This window comes from Macrobrachium rosenbergii, chromosome 5, assembly GCF_040412425.1.
Source record: "Macrobrachium rosenbergii isolate ZJJX-2024 chromosome 5, ASM4041242v1, whole genome shotgun sequence".
Classification (NCBI taxonomy): Eukaryota; Metazoa; Arthropoda; class Malacostraca; order Decapoda; family Palaemonidae; genus Macrobrachium; species Macrobrachium rosenbergii.
In genome coordinates this window covers 62,991,752-63,012,196 of record NC_089745.1, presented here as the reverse complement: position 1 = coordinate 63,012,196, position 20,445 = coordinate 62,991,752, and the positions used below count along the sequence as shown (strand labels likewise).

Genomic DNA, 20,445 nt, shown 5'->3' with positions numbered 1-20,445 from the left:
AGAACTAGAACAAAAATGCAAACATACAAAGCATCGAGCTACAAGCTTTGTCATTGGCTACCTCCAATTCCTTCTCATGGAGAGAGAGAGGATGGTGATAAATCAATATTAAGGGATTTTACCTTTAACATTTTATTGATATTTTACTGTGTTTACATTAATATTAATATTTGAAAATTATTAAATAATGTCTTCATAGAAAATATATTTAGTCATGAAAATAAAATGAAATTACATTAATTAGCGAGTATTGCTCTATGAAAAAATCCACGAATTAGTGAATTTCCCCACGATATATTTGGAGATAAGTTTTACAGGAAAAACCACAAAGTACTGAATCCATGATTGCTGAAATAAATCTAGCAGCAGTCTCTCTATATATATATATATATATATATATATATATATATATATATATATATATATATATATATATATATATATATATATATATATATATATATATATATATATATATATTTTAACATGGGTCATTCAGCTGATGAGTTTAATTATTAATTACTGTGATTTATATAGTCTTGCTTTACCTAAGACCCATGTAATCTTATCAATTAAGGCTAAAAGTTACCCAAAAAAGACAGATAATTAACTTAGATTTGGTCACCAGTTGAAACTAGGTTACTGAACATATTGATTTGTTCTGAACACATGAATTAAATAAACCACATTACTAAACCATGTAGTTCAATAAAAAAATGAATGAAAATAAGAAAATCTTACAGGAGCAAATAACAGCTCCAACTTCATCCCACTTCGGACACACGCTATATCAACCTATGTTAGGGGATGATGCAACAGCTGAGAAAAATCTTGTGACACTCATATGAGCAATTCTCAAGCGCCTGAATCGAGTATAATGCTGCTAATCCTTTCCCAAACAAGACGATGATCAGATTCCAAGGTGTGCCCGATTCTGGGAGAGACGTATCCAGATAACACTTGAATTCCAGAACCTCTCACTCATCATTAATTGATTGCAAGGGGTGTATCTTAAGAATATTGTGTTATTACCATGGAGGAGACTTTATGCAGTCTCACTAGGCAACACTAATTGTACTTCATATAATTGACTTCGTAAGTGGGATATGGCTTTACTAGGATTTCCTTAGTCAGTGACTGTTCAGAGAGAAACTTCAAACAGAAAATAAGGTGGAGATCTAATGGGAGGAACTGGGAGTAATTGCCATCTTCAGACTTACCTTAGGGTAGCTAATGCTGCAATCACTTGCATCTGATGCCCGGGGTCTGTTGAAGCAATTCCCTGACTGTTCCACAAGTTTAAAGGACAAAGGGGGAAGGCTGAGAGAGAGAGAGACGGTGCTTGTGCTCTCACTCCAGGTTAACGTTGGACTCCCCAAGCTGGGTTGAATGCGCGGGTGTTTGCTTGTAAGACTCCTCCCACTTAGCCTGCGGGTAGCCTGAAAAATGACAAAAAACTCACCAGTATGAAGGTCATGGTAAAGTGAGCTTAAGGTATACCTAATTAAAGGTGGCCCTAGTAAAACCAACCATGTTGGATAGGTCCTTAAACTAAACTTATAATCCGCCGATGACAGTTGGCGGTTTGAAACACAACAACCAGCTCTCTCTCTCTCCCTCAACTGCTTTACATAGAGGAAGCTATTTTGGTGCTTTCTCGTCTTTGTTTTCTGGTTGTATTTCTACTAGATCAAGGAAGAGAGGTCGAAAAGTATAATATTTGTAATAATATATATATATACACACAGGCAGTCCCCGGTTATCAGCCACGGTTGCGTTCTGAGGGTGTGATGATAACCAAAAATCGCCGATAACCGAAGATCTGTGGTTTTCTGCGCTTTTTCAGTGATTTTCAGGGTTTATCAGTGCCGAAAAGTGCCGATTATCAGTTATTGGTGCCTCTGTTAGGTATGGATCAGCGGCAATGCCCAATTATCAGTGCGATAGGCAGAAAGCAGTGATTTTTGGTATCGAAATTTGCCGATTTTTGTCGCTATACAAGTGCTGTAAAACTGGATCACCATTAGCCGGAGATTGCCGGTGTGTGTGTATATATATATTATACATACATACATACATACATACATATATATACATATATATATATATATATACATACATACATATATACATATATATATACATACATACATACATACATATATATATATATATATATATATATATATATATATATATATATATATATATATATATATATATATATATATATATATATATATATATATATATATATATATATACACATACATTTTACATATAGTTCTCTTTTTATGTTTGCGCTTGGCGCTGATCTCCGGTTAACGGTGCTGTTAAGCAAGGGTTTTGGCACAATTATTGCCAACTTTCAGTTAGTGGTAATTTCCGGTTAGTAGCGCTCAGCCGGGGGTGGAACTCCCATCGTTAACTGGGGACTACCCCCCATATTCGCGTGGTGGGTTTTCTGTGGAACCTATCTAAAATTTATTCGCAGGAAAACTCGCGTATTTGCAGGTTTTTCTATGGAACATCTATAAAAATATTTGTGGGGAACCTGCCTATTCACGGATGCAGAGTTTTTGTCTTTTTCTTATAGCAATATTCTGTATTTTCATATTATTCATTGTATAATAACATTAGATAATCAACAGGTTTTGACGTAGGAAAAACCTATTTTTGGTAGTCGCTGTTGAGTCCTCAAGGAGTTACCTTCCATGGTGTACCAGAGCTCCATGGTGACCAAACTAATATCAAAGAATTCTCTTCTAGTTGGTCTTTTGGCCAGGTATTGTGTCGTAATGATTAACATTATAACACATGATGGAGTATATAATGGACTCAAAGATAAGAGGGCACTTTCCCTTATCTTCAGCGAAGCTGAACCCAGTTTTTCCAACGTCAAATAACCTGCAAGAAAGAAAAGTGACTATATTGCGCATGCGCATCTGCCCTCTTGTTTACAACCAGGCCGTTAAAAGACCAAGGAGCCATTACTCTCTGTTGGTCAGTGCAGGTTGATCCCTTTGCCCAAATCCCATGCCTTTTCATCAGGGAAGTGGGAGGGTTTTGAGGACTCAACAGCGACTACAAAAATTAGGTTTTTCCTACGTCAAAACCTGTTTTTTGATAGCGTAGTCGCTGTTTCGTCCTCAAGGAGCTTTACAAAAGAAATTGACAGGTGTCGAAAAAGGCTTAAGCTTTCTCTTTTTAATCTCAACACCCCAAAGGAAATAACATTTCCGGTCCAGGGTCAAGCCACGGATTTTAAGTCCCATTCTTTATTCCAAATACTTTTCAGGTTTTGATACCAAGGAACAAGAAATTATACATGAACTTACATTTTAGGATGTAGTTCTACTGTGGCTTACCTAAGCATGCTGGGTTTTGTTGTAGTACTGTCACCCATCTCCCAGCGATAGTTAGTACTCACCATCAATATGACCCCTGGTTTTCTGCTGCAGTACCTAGGGGTTAAGACTAACTATGCCACCTACTGATACACAGTGTAGTCGAATTTGCTCGAACATGTGGCAGTGATTTAACTGATGACCCCCCTATACATTTGGAGACTTCTTTGAAAGAGACATTTCTGAAGAAGGCCAAAGACATACTTTCCTAACATCATGTGACCTATGGAAAGAGTGTGGATTTCCCTTTTTAATGAGAAAACACTACAGTCATTCTCAGTCTTTGTAGGGAGAGTGGTTAGTTTGTGTTAGGGTGTAGGAAAATAGGACCTTCTGGGGTGTTTGCCGTGACTTCTAGGTAAACCTTAAGGGGGGCGCACGCTTACATAGAAATAATGCTCTGATCTTTATGAAATTTTAGTATGTTATGCATATATATAAGTTGATGTTCCAGAAAAAGTTTGAGAGTGATTGGATGAATATTTTTAATTTTATTAAAAAAATAAAAAGAAAATTAAAATATTAAAAATGTAACTCCTCCTTTATTTTTAGAGCTATTGCAATTCGGCTTCATACACAGAAAGTATATCATAGTAGGAAAAAAAGTTTGGGAACAGATTTTCTATTTTTCCCCTTTTTTTTGGATGGGGGCGAGGGGGGGATTTTCCCCCAAAATGTATATAATTTGGTTATTACGGGTTCCCCGTCAACCTAAGAAAAAATCTAGCCCCAACAAAGTATTCGTCTTTCTTTCTTCTTTCCAATGATATATTTAACTTTAAAATTGGCCTAAAAATAAAAAAGTAGTTAGCATTTGAAGTGCAAAAAAGTGAAAACTGAGAAAAACGACCATAAAAGTCAACAAGTGTTTTTTTTTTTTGGCACTCATGGAAAAAACTTAATTTAAGAGCTTTAATACTCACTAATGCTCAGTTCAGACTGCTTTTCCTTCTTTCTAATAGTTCTTAGTGTTTTTTTTTCTTGTTTTCTGGCTCCAGGTCCCCCCCTTTTATAAAAATGGGTATTATTCGCTCGAGGCGAGGGTATCATCAAGTACCACCTGACTCATTGTTGCCTGGTTTGAAACAGAAAGTAGAAGTTTAGTAACTACCAGGCTGATATTCTTGACTCATTTTCAGTCGTTTTTCACTTGCTTGGTCTTTTTGTCTTTGGAGTTTGATTTTCAAGCTTTTTTGTTTCTCGAATATTTAGAACTTTTTCTATACTTTCGCTTGTGCCAAACAGATGTGTTAGTAAATTGAACTTCTCATAGCCGAAATTATGTTCTATTGCTGTTATTTGTGCACAAAAATAAACTCTATTTAGGCCAAAAACTTTGTTTTTGGGCACTTCTGCCAAAGTGCCCCATGAATGGATTCATTAGGGTTTTGTGTGAACCCTTTCAAACATCGCTGGAGAAGGGTTGGGGATGAAAGGTCCGTAAATACTCCCTTGACATATTCATAAAATTCCGGTGGAATTTTAGTCAGCAAAATCTTCTGGTCTTTATGAGATGGTGGTCTCCATCCATGTGCAATAGCTCGCTGGTAAAAACACCATGACGAAGTCCCTTTGGGGCACAAGTTATGACGTTCCTTCCGATCGTCTGATGCACGTCTCATTGTTTCCACATCAGTGCCGATATTGTCTCTTATTGCTTTTCCATAAAAAGATTGAAATTTTTCAATTGTGGTCTTTGTGAGCTTGTCTCGCCCAGCCAATAAACTTTTCTTCACTATCTTGCCCGATTTTTGAGTATAAAGTTCACTTGCAGCTTTCTTTGCTTTCTCAAGCCTGTTACCCATACGTTTATGCACGTGATTTATGCATTCCAATTTTATTACTTGATGGTCATCATATGGTCCTATGCCTTCATTCAATTCACACACAGCTGTGTATGCCTTTGAATCACCGTCCCCCACAAATGTTACGTACCGTAACCCATAATTTTCTGATCGGGACCACAAACGTCTCGCTTCCTCAGCTTCCATAGCACCTGCCAGGCCATCAAAATTCTTATTGCATCTGTGCTTCTTCATTTTCTTTCTCTCACAGTCTTTGCAATAATTGCTTAGCACAATCACATCTATGATAGTTGCCGTATACACTTCAATCACAAAACCAACACCTACATGGGACTTGTGACCCCGAGTAAGCCAAGTCCCATCGAAGGAAACTTCAATGTTTATCATACCATTGTCATCCATCTCAGCTAATCCTTTCTCTATATAATAATTCTTTATGAACTCATGTGCCTTCTTTTGTTATTTATCACATGTGTTTTCATTTTATTATACAAAAAGCGGCAATGTCTTGCATATGACCCTGATGAAATAGGGTCCTTACCTATAAATCCACTCCTTTTCACAAGCCCAGCTTGTCCAACACCAGAAATCAAAGAATGATAAATTTCCTCAACATTTACCTCACTCAATTGATGGTGCTGAGGTTTTCCATTGCTAATTCGCTTTGCTGGGGCACTAACCGTATACCTACACGATTGGCACTTCATAAATAAATCAGTATCCTATCTATTGGCAGAGACATCGACATGAACTTTGCCCCTACAATTTCCTACCTTGCATCTAACACCTGACACTGTTTTCTCTAACTGGGATCTAGATATAATAAACTTGTCATCATATACTCCCTTTTCGTCGTCCTTTATTCCTTTCATCAACTGTGAACGTGTTTGCGAAGGTGAAAGAACATCAGCTGTTTGTGCGGCAGATGACGTCGAAGCAATGGGGGCGGGGCTCTCAGCTATCAAAATAGAGCCTCATGTTGATGTTGTTGATTTTGATGGTGTTGCTGGTGGTGGTGATGGTGTTGGGACAGAGCTGGAAACATCTGGCAACAATGGCGGCGACGATGGCATGGCTAACATGCCACCAACTTCACTCTTGCTACTCGAATCTTCGACCCTCTGTCTCTTTTTAGCAAAATTTGCTAAACGGGCCTCAGTTGCACTTCTCCGTTTTGGCATTTTGTATCACTTTCACTCTAGTACACACACAGAAGTATATGGATCGTATTTAGTGTTACTAGATGTATAAAAGCTGCAAAAAACACCGAAAATAGCGAGAACAATGCTCAGAGAAAAAAGTTGCACACCTTCACCTTTCAACGTTTGGGGGCCACTGACTCGGTCGCTTTGTCTGAGTTGTCTCTTACACCACGCATTCACATTGTTGTTGCCATACGCTGCCAGACGTAGGAGATAAGGTGATGTAAAAACCAAAATAATGAATAAATTAGGCAAATAAAGGAAAAAATGAAAGTAGTCATTGGGAGCCAAACATCAGCTCTACGTCACTGTCTGGGGGGCGGATGCCCAAAACCCCCTTAATTTTAATATTTCAAAAAAATGCTTTTGGTCACGTGGTAACGAAGGTGTTGCTCATGTCTTATGGCCATTTAACCATTTTTTTAAAATTTCAAAAATATTCATCAAAAATCGAAGCGTGCGCTTCCCTTAAGTGCTTGAACTGGGCATAATGTCTTGTCTGCTAAATTGAATTTTCTTATAAGAATGGATTTCCTTTTTAAAGGATCCATATTCTTGGCCAGGAATGATGGGCCAGGGGACAGTAATAATTGGTCAGCTATTTGCGTGATGTATCGTCCCCATCTAAGAGAGCCCAGTTCACTAATACTGTACGAGCTCCTGATGCTAATGCAATCAAGAAGATTACCTTTTGTAGCCTGTGCTTTGTGGTTGTATTGGGTCCACTGAATTGAGGGGTTGATAGAAGTCTAAGCACCTTGTTCAGGGACCAAGAAATTAGAAGCCTTTCGGGAGTGGGCCTTTGTAGAGCAAAAGTCTGCAGAAGGGAAGTGACAACTTCTATACTGGAGTCACTCCCAAATCCATAAAGCAAGGGTTCCATTAATGCAGCCGTGTATGCCATGACTGTTGTAACCACAAGGCATTTGTCTTCAAAAGGGTATATAAGAAAAATAAGGTTTCTATAGAAATCTCAACTGGGCTCTCAGTATGGATATAATCTAACCATGTCTTCCATACGGACTGGTAATGCTGGATAGAAGTCCGTAATTTTTGCACTAGGTACCTAGCAATGTTGAGTGAGTAATTATCACAATAGATATTTTTTAAAAATCTATACGTGAAGGTCTCGGCTTAGAAAGGAGAGACTTTCCCTCATACTGTCTGGGATAGAACAGTGGACAACAGTGGAATTTATCTTTTTGTCCGTTGGTGAGGTAATAGGAACCAATGCCTGTTTGGCCAATTTGGGGCTATTAAGTACACTATTCCTATGAAGGTTAGAAGTTTGCTCAAAACCTTTGAGATCTGAGACAATGGAGGAAAAATTATCGTCCTCCCCTTGTTCCAGTCTTAAGGAAGGCATCTCTTGCTGTTGTTTGACTGTCCAGGTTTGGCGACACATATATTAGGAGTTTGTGATTCTAATATGTGGTGAACAGGTCCACTTTCAGTTGTGGAAGCATGTTGGCTATTATTTGAAAAGAGTGGTTGTCCAACATCCACTCTGTTGAGGCTGTCGTTTTCCTTGATAGAGAGTCTGCTATTACAATGAGACCCCCTGTGAGGTGAACTGCAGACATGTGCCACTTCCTTGCTTGCGCCATCCGAAGGATGGCTAACATTACCATATTGAGAGGGGGTGAATGTGATCCAGACCTCTTGATGTAGGATATTGTGGTTATGTTCTCTCTCTTCTCGAGGTTTGAGCTTTTTGAGAGACAAAAAGACAGCCATCAGCTCCAGGAACTTGATATAACAATTCCTGAGTAGCTGATCACCTCCCTGCCACCTGACAATCCTCCCAATGTCCTCCCAACCTGTCAATGAGGCATCTGTGAGTTTGTCACTCATACAGATGGAGGAGTCAGGGTGACCTGTTTCACCAGAGATTCCTTCCAAATCTAAGGCCGAAGTATCTCCCCTACTCTTTTTATCCTTTGATGAGGTCTGTCTCGCATCTGTTTTCTTGCATGCGATAGCCAGAATTTGTTCACACTTTTAGTTGCAATCTATGTATTGGATCTGTTACTGATGAGAGCTGCAGCAGGCCCATCATGCGTTCTGATTGCCATCTGGAAACTCTGGGCTGTGCAAGGAACCTTTTGAGGACTTGCCTTATTCTGTTTTGAGTATTATGGGGAGAGACAACAGGCCGTGAAGAGTATCCCAACACAGTCCCAGCCACTGAAAGTTTCTGCTGGGCATGAGGCAGGATGAGTGTCTGCTGGGCATGAGGCAGGATGTTTTCAAATTTATAATAAAACCTTTTGACTGTACTTTAGTCTGTTGACCATTGCTCTTAGGTTTTTCAAGCACTCTTTTCTTGTGGACCCCTAGATCTTTTTGTTTGAGTTCTCAAACGAATACTGTTGCTAGCTTTGAAAAATATTCTTTAGGCAATGTTTAGCCGAAAGGACATGACTCTGAATCTGTACGTATCTTCTCCTATTCAGACCTTAGGAAGGGGCGGAAGGGAACGGCTATAGGGATGTGCCAGTGTGCATCTTTCAGATCCATAGAAACTGCCCAAGCCCCTTTTTGAAATGATTCAATGTACTTAGGCAGCGGTAATCATCAAAAACTTTCGGCCAACAGTGTGCTTGTTCAATGTTGATTTGGTTGAGGATCACTCTTCTTTTGGATGAGTCCCTTTTCAGAGGACGCTGAAGAGACATACTTGGTGGCGAATATACGTAAGTTTCTGTCCCCCCACAGGGAAAACTTCCATTGTCTGTGATATCATCGAAGCTGACCCCCAACCAATATAATTCCTCTTGGTATATGCCTCCTCCTCCTCTGCCTTCACCTTTGATAGACATTCCAGGTGTTGTTTTTCCTTTTTCCCCCTATGAGATGGTTTTTAGACCTTATGAAGAAGGATGGCCTTGAAGTTGCTGTTGTCCCTATGCAGGGAATTGTCCCTTCTGACCACCTAACTGTTTTTTGAGGAAAAATTTTTTGGGGGTGACTGAAGGCTTATATGATTTTTGATCAAAGTGAGCCTTTTTTGGGGTTGGGTAAAGGGAAATTTTGGGTTCTTTGTTTCTTGAATTCCTCTTTTCCCAGAAGAGCGTACACTGCACAATTATGTTGGTAGGCATGCTCGTTGAGTTGAGCCACAACAGACTCCTCTAACAGGTCCTCACAGAAGGGGTTAGAATGTAACAATGCAGTGACACTGGAGAGTGTTTTGATGGAACTCTCCAATACTTCCATTTGCAATTTTATGCGCCATTCTAGGAAGTCAAAGAGTGCTTTCCATCAGGTTCTCATAAGACTTTTGGCCTCAACAGCAAAAATTATCCTGGGATGTTCTGGAAGCCTTAAGATGGCAACTTCCAGCAAGGTGGTAGAGATTATAAAGATGGCAACTTCCAGCAAGGTGGTAGAGATTATAATGCTAAGGAGTCGAAGCCTAGCATAAAATTCTGGCAAGGCTACTTGGTGAGTAACTTGGGTCTAATTCAAAAAGGAAGTAGAGATCCATTTTTCATTGACCTGGTAAAGGGTGATTTCTTTAGTTTTTAATGCTATAGGCACAGTTAAGAAAGCCATTTCTGTTAGTGGTTTCTACAAGTCTGGTGAGGATGGTACCAGGTGCCATTCTGTATTAAGGAATGCTGCCGTTTGTAAATTCTGCATTTACAACTTCGATCATAGTTTTTCTCTCATTAATTACCTACTTGCCATTGGGAGAGAAAGTGCACACTGAGGTGTATCACCAAGAATTACCAGTATCATCAGGGGTGAGTATTGGAGCCCCTATTATGTTTTGATCTGAAGTTCTATATTCCAAACTGACCCATTGTTGTTTCTAGTCAGAATTCTAAAATCAGACCTTGTTTGGGCAGCATTTGTATCTACACTCACTATTCGGTTACAGGATGTAGTACTTTTACACTTTGGTGCGTACATGACTGACTGACTTTGCTTTTCAGAATCATGCTTCATGTCCCTTATATATTGCCATTCTGTGGCAAGGGCATCTTTGATGGTATTCAATTTCCTTACGGAATTGACCAAATGGCGCAAACTGTGTATCCCTTTTGGGGGAACTTGCTGCAAACAATGTATTCCTTTTGGGGGAGCTTGCCGCAAACTGTGTATCCCTTTAGGGGTACAGGTAAATAAAAATTCAATTTCCTTACAGAAATGATCAAATGTCGCAAACTGTGTATCCCTTTTGGGGGTGCAGGTCAATAAAAACTCAATTTTCTTACAGAACTGATCAAATGGTGCAAACTGTGTATCCCTTTTTTGGGGGAGCTTGCCGCAAAATGTCTAACCCTTTTTGGGGAGCTTGCCATAAACTGTGTATCCCTTTTGGGGAGCTTGCCATAAACTGTGTATCCCTTTTGGGGGAGCTTGTGCAATCTAACTGAGCTTCAGCAACTAAACTGTAACTGCTTGTTAATGAAGGGGCAGAGGTCTGGGCAAGTTACTATACCTTTCCAAAAAAGTAGACATTTCAGTCTGAGTTGGGTGGATCCTTTTGGGGGAAAGATCCTAGAAAAAAGTAGAATTTTTTCGGAGTGCTGGTAACGACGTAAACCGTTCGCTTTGGACCAAACAAAAGTAATTGCTCCTTGGTCTTTTAACGGCCTGGTTGTAAACAAGAGGGCAGATGCGCATGCGCAATAGTCACTTCTCTTTCTTGCAGGTTATTTGACGTTGGAAAAACTGGGTTCAGCTTCGCTGAAGATAAGAGAAAGTGCCCTCTTATCTTTGAGTCCATTATATACTCCATCATGTGTTATAATGTTAATCATTACAGCACAATACCTGGCCAAAAGACCAACTAGAAGAGAATTCTTTGATATTAGTTTGGTCACCATGGAGCTCTGGTAGACCATGGAAGGTAACTCCTTGAGGACTCAACAGCGACTACGCTATCTAAAATGTAAATTAATAATAATACTAGAGTACATGTAATAGTAATAGAAATTAAATACAGGTAGTGCTCTAGTTACGATAATTTGTCTTACGGTAATTCGAGTTTACGATGGGGTTAGCAATTAATACCAATATGACAATATATAGAAAATATTTTAAACTTCCGCACGGGCACAGGCAACAGCATACAATCAAGCAGCAAGAGAGACCAACTTAGAATAGACCAACTTCTTTTCCTCCATCTCTTTATTCCGTATTCTAGTTAAAAAAGTAAGAGATGAAAAAGTATTGTTAGTAACCTTATACTCTTGCGAAAATGCTTACAGCCCTAAACAACGGAACGTGAAACTGTTGTTTTGCTAATAACCAAATCGGATAACAACTGTTTTGCTTGTATTTCAACCATCGTACAGTTAAACAATTACCGTAGTTATGTTAAAAATGACGTTAAGTACAATAGGACCTGATATATTTTTACATTATACCCTTATACCGCTTTGGAGAAAAGATCGGCAAGGAAATATACTACTACAGTAAATTTAAGCTGCAAGTTGTAGCTGAAGCTGAGAAAACAATGTTCAAGCTGCTAATGACTCTAAATTGTCGTGCACTGGCAACATGGATGAAACTCGACCGTAAATAAAATTGGAGAGAAAGTATTTTAATCAAAACTACTGGGCATGAAAGAACACATATTACTGCTGTTTCCACGCTGATAAAAGATGAATACATAAAGCTCGTATTATGATGATGAAATCAAGAGAAAATAGGGAACAGAATCTTGATTTTTTTTTTACACAAAACAAACATACCCCCAAATGGCTAGCTGCCAACGTCATCTATTAACGAAAAAAATAGCTAAATTAATTTCACAACAAGACATATTTAAGTTATATTTCGACTTAAAAACACTTCGTATAACGAAAAATATCCTTGTCCCATATAAATAAAGTATCTAGAGATTCATTTACAATAATTAGAAGCAAGAAAAGTGCTCTGAAATGAGTTAAATGTGGCAAAATAAACACCGCTTGATCGATTCCCAAACCAAAACATTTGATCGCTATGATCGCAATTTATAATGCAAAAGCAGTATGAGAATATACACAATTGGATAGTGTAGTAAAGCATAAATTTTTTTAAAAATCCATGGAAAAGATGCACATTTGTTATTTTGATGTTTGTATAATACAGTGTTAATATGTGAAATAGAGTACAGTATAATGTACGCTAGGCTACCGTATATGATACACCAAAGTGTAGGGTAAGCCTTGTTTGTTATTCAGTTTCTCTTTATACTGAATTATCATAAGTCAGTCTGCATTGAACCTGCAGAATTAGCTGACACTAATAATTACTATACCATATATGTATAGAGTATACGAGTATACTGTGTAGTGTAGGCTAGGCTGCAATATATGTATAGATGGTACTGATTACCCTAGTGTAGGCTAGGCCCTATTCGAGATATGATTTTTTCAACAAACGGTGGGTTTTTTAGAACCTAACCCCATCATAAGTATGGGCAATACCTGTGTGTGTATATATATATATTTATATAATTATATTTATGTATATATACACCTATAAATATACTATACTTCATTATTTTTATAAAGAGTATGGATAATAAGCCAATGTAGAAATGTTTGAATTTAAAGCTCATGGTAAAAGATGAAAAATGAAGAATAAAACATGATGAAAATTATAGAATTTAACCATACATGTAGATGCCTAGGCTGAGACATAAACGCATGATTATTAAGTGAAATGGAATGGTCTCCGAAATGAAGAGTAAGATTTTTTTCCTTTTTCATGTTTTTATATTTTAGTTATTTATTCATTATAGTTTATTATCTATATTAATATACTGTTAAATAAATGTGAGATGATTAAGATCATCAGTAATAAAATAGTGGGACAATTAAGACCATAAGTTCACTAACACATTTTGCTTTCAACAAAACATTGTGTAAAATGCAAAAATATACATGATCAAAATTATTGTAATTCAACTTGTGAATTTTAACGATAAGTAAGACTATAAAATACATTTCCATCATACTGATCTTGGAGAGGGTTGTTTTTTTATTGTTACTGACGCAATAATCAGTTTGCAGTCGTAAATCTGAGGACGGTCTGGGAATAGGATTCGCAAGTGATGACTCATCACCACCACAAACTGTTGTGGGATTTTTCATACCATTGTATTAAAATTAACATTATTGTTGAATTGATGTTTTCTTGAAGAAATAATTATATTAAGCAAATTACTGAGTAATTTTTGCCATCAGCGACATCGAAAACTATGGATTAGACACTAATATCTGTCGTTTTCAGTTATTTTACATGTCACCCCTTCCCACCCCTTCCTATCAGGGCTGAACTTAGACTTAAAGGGCATCAAGAATGTCACTATCCTTCTCAGGGACCTCGAAAACTATGGATTAGACACTAATATGCCTTTTTGGTTATTTTTACATGTCACCCCTTCCCACCCCCTTCTCACCTCCCTTCCTATCAGAGCTGAACTTGGACTTGAAGGGCATTGGAAATGTCACTGTTAATCTCAGCGACCTGGAAAACCATGGGTTAGACACTAATATATGTCGTTTTCAGTTATTTTTATGTCACTTCCTTCCCACCCCCTTCCTATCAGGGCTTAACTTGGACTTGAAGGCCATCGGGAGTGTCACTGTTCTTCTCAGCGACCTCGAAAACTATGAATTAGATACTAATATCTGCCATTTTGAGTATTTTTACATGTCACCCCCTCCCCACCCCCACTCCCTATCGGGCCTGAACTTTGACTTAAGGGCATCGAGAGTGTCACTATTCATCTCAGTGACCTCAGAAACTATGGATTAGACACTAATATCTGTCGTTTTCTGTAATTTTTACACTTCACCACCCCCTTTGGTGCCAGTGGTGTCTTACCCCGACAGTGTTCTTTTCCAGATGGTAAGTCTTAAGTATACCAAGTTTGGTTGAAATTGCTCAGTGCATTTCAGAGTATGTGGAACACACACACACATACATACATCTATTTTTATATATGTATTAGTATAATTGTACATGACAGTAAATTTATTGTAATACATTATATATTTATACAAGTTTTCAACCATTGATTTATAGTATCCTAAACTCAAGTGCTTTATGACATGTTTTGGAAAGTGTAAGGATTTCATAGGTTATTAAATGCCTTATCAAATATATAACAGTTTTATTGTAATGTATCTTTAATAAGCCATGCACATACACATGAAGATTGGCATGAAATGTTTATTAGATTCTTAATGTAAATGTACCAAAATGCAGTAACAAATCTGTATCGACTTGTTCAATATAAAATCAGCAGACAAATGCACATACACATTCACATGCAGTACATACTGTACATTTTTATATTTTACTATTCCTACCTGTATGTGTGCATTTTCATTATTTAATGTAAGAGCTTACAAGACCATCTTTAAAAACTACAATGAAATAGTGGTATGCAATGCAAGAGGAAAGAAAGAATAAGATAGATTTCCACATGATTACTACACTTGCTCTTGATCTTCGTGTAACCTGTATTAGTGAGTCATGGGTCTTCTGTGATAATGCACTTTTATATGTCCTGTCAGGTGCATGTAGAATTTTAGGTATTTCTTTACATTAGCAACAAGTAAAATGTATAAATTAATTAGAAAGACAGTAAAAATATTGAACCATATTGAGTCTTGGGATGAATTAATGATGCAAGGTGAGAGATTGCTGTACTACCTTCTGATAAATGAAGAGGAATGTATGTCAAACCAGTACAGTAATTGAAATGGTTGCTCATATTCAGCCGTGAGGATAAAGAAAATGCAAATATTGTCTTGTCCTCCAAAATCTGATTAGAAAGATAGTTAAATAATACTGCATTGAAATTATTTCCAGATTAATGAAGATTGACATGTAAATTAGTAGTATTTAAGTAAATAAATGTGGAATGTTGAATAGTTAGCAGTAAATTCTAGTACTTTGCAAAACTAGCTGTCATTAAATAATGGTTTTTTTTTCAGATACTTGGATGTCTTGTAACTGTTGATAGGCCAATGCCACGTGACAAAAAGGATCCTCAGTCTTCACGAAGTGGTGGAAGTGGCAGTGGCAGTGGAAGTGGTGGTGGTGGAGGTGGGAGTGGCAGCGGTAGTAGTGGTGACGTAAGTGAATGCCTCATTTCTTTACTTGGACTGGTAAAAATCTTGTAGAAAGTATAAAAAGATGCCAAAGCAGTGATCTACTTTTGCATTACATGAAACCCTTATTCTTTATTTCAAACCAATCATTCATGTCGAACCCTTCATTCAAAGTCCTGATGACCTCTGCCACATACCCCATGATTTACTTATGATTCGGCTGATTTAAAATATGTAATGTTCGACCACGATTTATGATAGTTACTGTTCCTCTGCTCATCGCGTACCGTTTTCCTTTTTATTTACCAGTGGTAAATAAAAAACTTTTTATTTATATTTTTATTTTATATATACTCTTCTGTATTTATACTGTACTGAACTGAAATGCTTTTAACTTGCAAACAACTTAACTTGCGCACGGTATGTACCGTCATTAAGAAACGATTTTGTCTGGAGCGGTAGGAAGTATCGTAGCAATCACTGAGCATTAACAGTTTTACCTATCTGCTGCACGACTGGTAGCTACAGTACAATGCTTTGTATGTATTTAGGAAAGAAAAGACGTGACAAAGGTAAATTTTACGAAGACAAAAGCCGAGTTACTGAACAGTACTTGTGTTTACGTGGCAAATGACAGAGAGAGAGAGAGAGAGAGAGAGAGAGAGAATTGCCAGTTCCTTCTATGCAGTGTAATTTTATATTTTGTTGCTGAAGAATCTCTGAACCAACAATTTTGCACTCAAAGTAATAAAAATGAATTCATTCTATTCTTCAAGTAACCAATAAAATACATACATTATTAAAAACTACATTTTGTATTCAAAACACACGCATTTATGTCATCGTCAGCTTCTCTCAGCAAAAGTTCTTTCCCAGACAGAACACAGCTAAAACCTGATAGGCTGGCTGGTTGCCATGGAGATCTGCTAGCCAATGACAGCCCTCTGCTTCTGTTCTATTTATAGACATATGTCATGACGGCACTAAGTTTAAACGATGCTATGATCGTGATTATTTGACTGCTGATGGCAAAAATTACTCAATAATTTGCTTTATATAATTATTTTGTCATGAAAACATGAATTCAACAATAATGTTAATTTTAATATAGTGGTATGAAAAATCCCACAACAGTTTGTTGTGGTGATGCATCATCACTTGCGAATCCTATTCCCGGACCGTCCTCAGATTTACGACTGCAAACTGATTACTACGTAAGTAACAATAAAAAACAACCCTCTGCAAGATCGATATGATGAAATGTATTTTATAGTCTTGCTTATCGTTAAAATTCACAAGTTGAATTACAATCATTTTGATCGTGTATATTTTTGCATTTTATGGAATATTTTTGTTGAAAGCAAAATGTGTTAGTGAACTTATGGTCTTAATTGTCCCACTGTTTTATTACTGTTGATCTTAATAATCTCACATTTATTTAACAGTATATTAATATAGATAATAATAAACTATAATGAATAAATAACTAAAATAAAAAAAATAAAAAAGAAAAAAATCTTACTCTTCATTTCAGAGACCACTTCAGTTCACTTAATAATTATGCGTTTGTCTCGGCCTAGGCATCTACATATGTGGCTGAATTCTATAAGCTTTATCATGTCTTATTCTTCATTTTTCATCTTTTACCATGAGCTTTAATTCAAACATTTCTACATTGGCTTATTATCCATACTCTTTATGAAAATAATGAAATATAGTATATTTATAGGTGTATATATACATATATATATATACACAGGTATTGCCCTACTTTCGATGCGGTTAGGTTCCAAAAATCCCATCGTTTGTTGAAAAAATCGTATCAAATAGGGCCTAGCCTACACTAGGGTAATCAGTACCATCTATACATATATTGTAGCCTAGCCTACATTACACAGTATACTCTATACATAAATGGTATAGTAATCATTATTGTCATCTAATTCTGCAGTTCAGTGCAGATTGAATAACAAACAAGGCTTAGCCTACACTTTAGTATATCATATACAGCAGCCTAGCCTACATGAGACTGTACTCTATTTTCACATATTAACACCGTATTATACAAACATCAAAATAACGAATGTGCATCTTTTCCATGGATCTTTTAAAAAGTTATGCTTTACTACACTGTATCCAGTTGTATATATTCTCATATTGCTTTTACATTATAAATTGCGATCATAGTGATCAAATGTTTTGGTTGGGAATCGATCATGCAGTGTTTATTTTGCCACATTTAACTCAGTTTAGAGCTCTTTTCTTGCTTCTACTTGACGTAAATGAATCTCTATATACTTTATTTTATACGAAGTGTTTTTAAGTCGAAATATATCTTAAATATGTCTCGTTGTGAAATTAATTTAGCTATTTTTTTCGTTAATAGATGACGTTGGCGGCTGGCCATTTGGGGCCATGTTTGGTTTGTGTAAAAAAAGAATCAAGATTCCGTTCGCTATTTTCTCTTGATTTCATCATATACGAGCTTTATGTATTTATCTTTTATCGGCGTGAAAACAGCAGTAATGTGTGTTCTTTCATGCCCAGTAGTTTTGATTTGAAATACTTTCTCTCCAATTTTATTTACAGTCGAGTTTCATCCATGTTGCTGATGCACGATAATTTATTGTTATTAGCAGCTTGAACATTTTCTCAGCATCAGCTACAACTTGCAGCTTAAATTTAGCAGTATAATTCCTTGCCGATCTTTTCTCCAAAGCGGATGTGGGCGTAATGTAAAAATATACCCGTCCTATTGTACTTAACCCTTAAACGCCGACTGGACGTATCATACGTTGACTAAGATTGTCTGTTGGGTGCCGAGTGGACGTACTGCACGTCGACTACAAAAAATTTCAACCTTCGGTCAACTTTGAGTCGACCGAAATGGTTGAAAAACGCAATTGTAAGCTAAAACTCTTACATTCTAGTAATATTCAATCATTTACCTTCATTTTACAACAAATTGGAAGTCTCTAGCACAATATTTCGATTTATGGTGAATTTTTGAAAAAAAAAAATTTTCCTTATGTCCGTACGGTAACTTGGCCGAAAATTTCAGAAATTCTTTCGTCATTTTGTCGTAATTTTTGCACATAATGTTTTATATATGAAAATGTGTGCAATTTCATGTAAAATACAGCAAAATACAACCCATGGTTGTAGCTTTTATCAGTTTGGAAATATTTTCATATAAATCACGATAACTGCCAAAATTTCAACCTTCGGTCAACTTTGACTCGACCGAAATGGTCAAAAAACGCAATTGTAAGCTAAAAATCTTACATTCTAGTAATATTCAATCATTTACCTTCATTTTGCAACAAATTGGAAGTCTCTAGCACAATATTTCAATTTATGGTGAATTTTTTAAAAAAACTTTTTCCTTACGTCTGCGCCAGAAATTCTTTCATCACGTTGTCGTAATGTTTGCACCGTTTTATATTAGTCGTTACATAAAGTTTTATATATGGAAATGTGCGCAATTTCATGTAGAATACAACAGAAAATAACTCATGGTTGTAGCTTTTATCAGTTTTGAAATATTTTCATATAAATCACGATAACTGCCAAAATTTCAACCTTCGGTCAACTTTAACTCGACCAAAATGGTAAAAAAATGCAATTATAAGCTAAAACTCTTACATTCTAGTAATATTCAATCATGTACCTTCATTTTGCAACAAACTGGAAGTCTCTAGCGCAATATTTCGATTTATGGTGAATTTCTGAAAAAAAACTTTTTCCTTACGTCTGCGTGCGGTAACTCGGCCGAACATCTCAGAAATTCTTTCGTCACGTTGTCGTAATGTTTGCATCGTTTTACATTAGTCATTACATAAACTTTTATATATGAAAATGTGCGCAATTTCATGTAGAATACAACAGAAAATAACTCAAGGTTGTAGCTTTTATCAGTTTTGAAATATTTTCACATAAATCACGATAACTGCCAAAATTTCAACCTTCGGTCAACTTTAACTCGACCGAAATGGTCGAAAAACGCAATTGTAAGCTAAAACACTTACATTCTAGTAATATTCAATCATTTACCTTCATTTTGCAATAAATTGGAAGTCTCTAGCACAATATTTCGATTTATGGTGAATTTTTGAAAAAATTTTCCTTACGTCCATGCGGTAACTCTGCGAACATCACAGAAATTCTTTAAATCACGTTGTCGTAATGTTTGCACCGTTTTATATTAGTCGTTACATAAAGTTTTATATATGAAAATGTGCGCAATTTCATGTAGAATACAACAGAAAATAACTCATGGTTGTAGCTTTTATCAGTTTTGAAATATTTTCATATAAATCACGATAAATAGAAAAATTCTACTTTCGGTCAACTTTAACTTGACCGAAATGGTCGAAAACTGCAATTATAAGCTAAAACATTTAAAGTCTAGTAATATTCAATCAATTAGCTTCATTTTTCAACAAACAGGAAGTCTCTAGCACAATATTTCGATTTATGGTGAATTTTTGAAAAAACATTTTTTACGTCCGCGTGTTACTTAATTCATGCATCATTTTGTGATAATATTTTTTCTGTGTTGCTTTGATCGTTTTACAATTTGTTATATACCAAAATCATTGCAATTTAGTGTACAATACAAAGAAAAAAATAACCCGTTAGCTTTAACGTTTTGCTCACAGCGCATAATTTGTATAAAATTATATATGAAAATTCTTTTTTGCGCTGTCATATATTTCAATATTTATATATGATAATGATTGTTTTTCATTTCTGATGGTTGCATACTAAACTTCAGGCAATGACAAAAAAAGGAGCCGAAAATGAACTCTTAATCTTAAAAACTAAGCGTGCTGTGATTTTTTGAAAAAAACTTTTTTTCCGCTTCGGCGCTAACTCCCGAATGCCACCGGCATAGGGGAGACGTTTTTGTAAATAGAGGCTCGGCGTTAGAGGGTTAATGTCATTTTTAACTTAACTACGG

The 20,445-nt window shown here is 36.5% G+C and overlaps 1 protein-coding gene and 1 pseudogene across 8 annotated transcripts in view; one reads left to right on the top strand and one right to left on the bottom strand.

Moving 5' to 3' along the window:
- LOC136838854 (uncharacterized) overlaps positions 1-20,445 on the top strand; it is a 208,323-nt gene that overhangs the window by 86,214 nt on the left and 101,664 nt on the right. For all 8 annotated transcript variants that reach the window (XM_067104509.1, XM_067104506.1, XM_067104505.1 and 5 more), the window contains one exon: positions 15,366-15,506. In XM_067104509.1, coding sequence (XP_066960610.1) covers positions 15,366-15,506 — 141 coding nt within the window. The remainder of the gene's footprint in view (positions 1-15,365; positions 15,507-20,445) is intronic.
- LOC136839032 (uncharacterized) lies at positions 4,554-5,614 on the bottom strand (annotated as a pseudogene).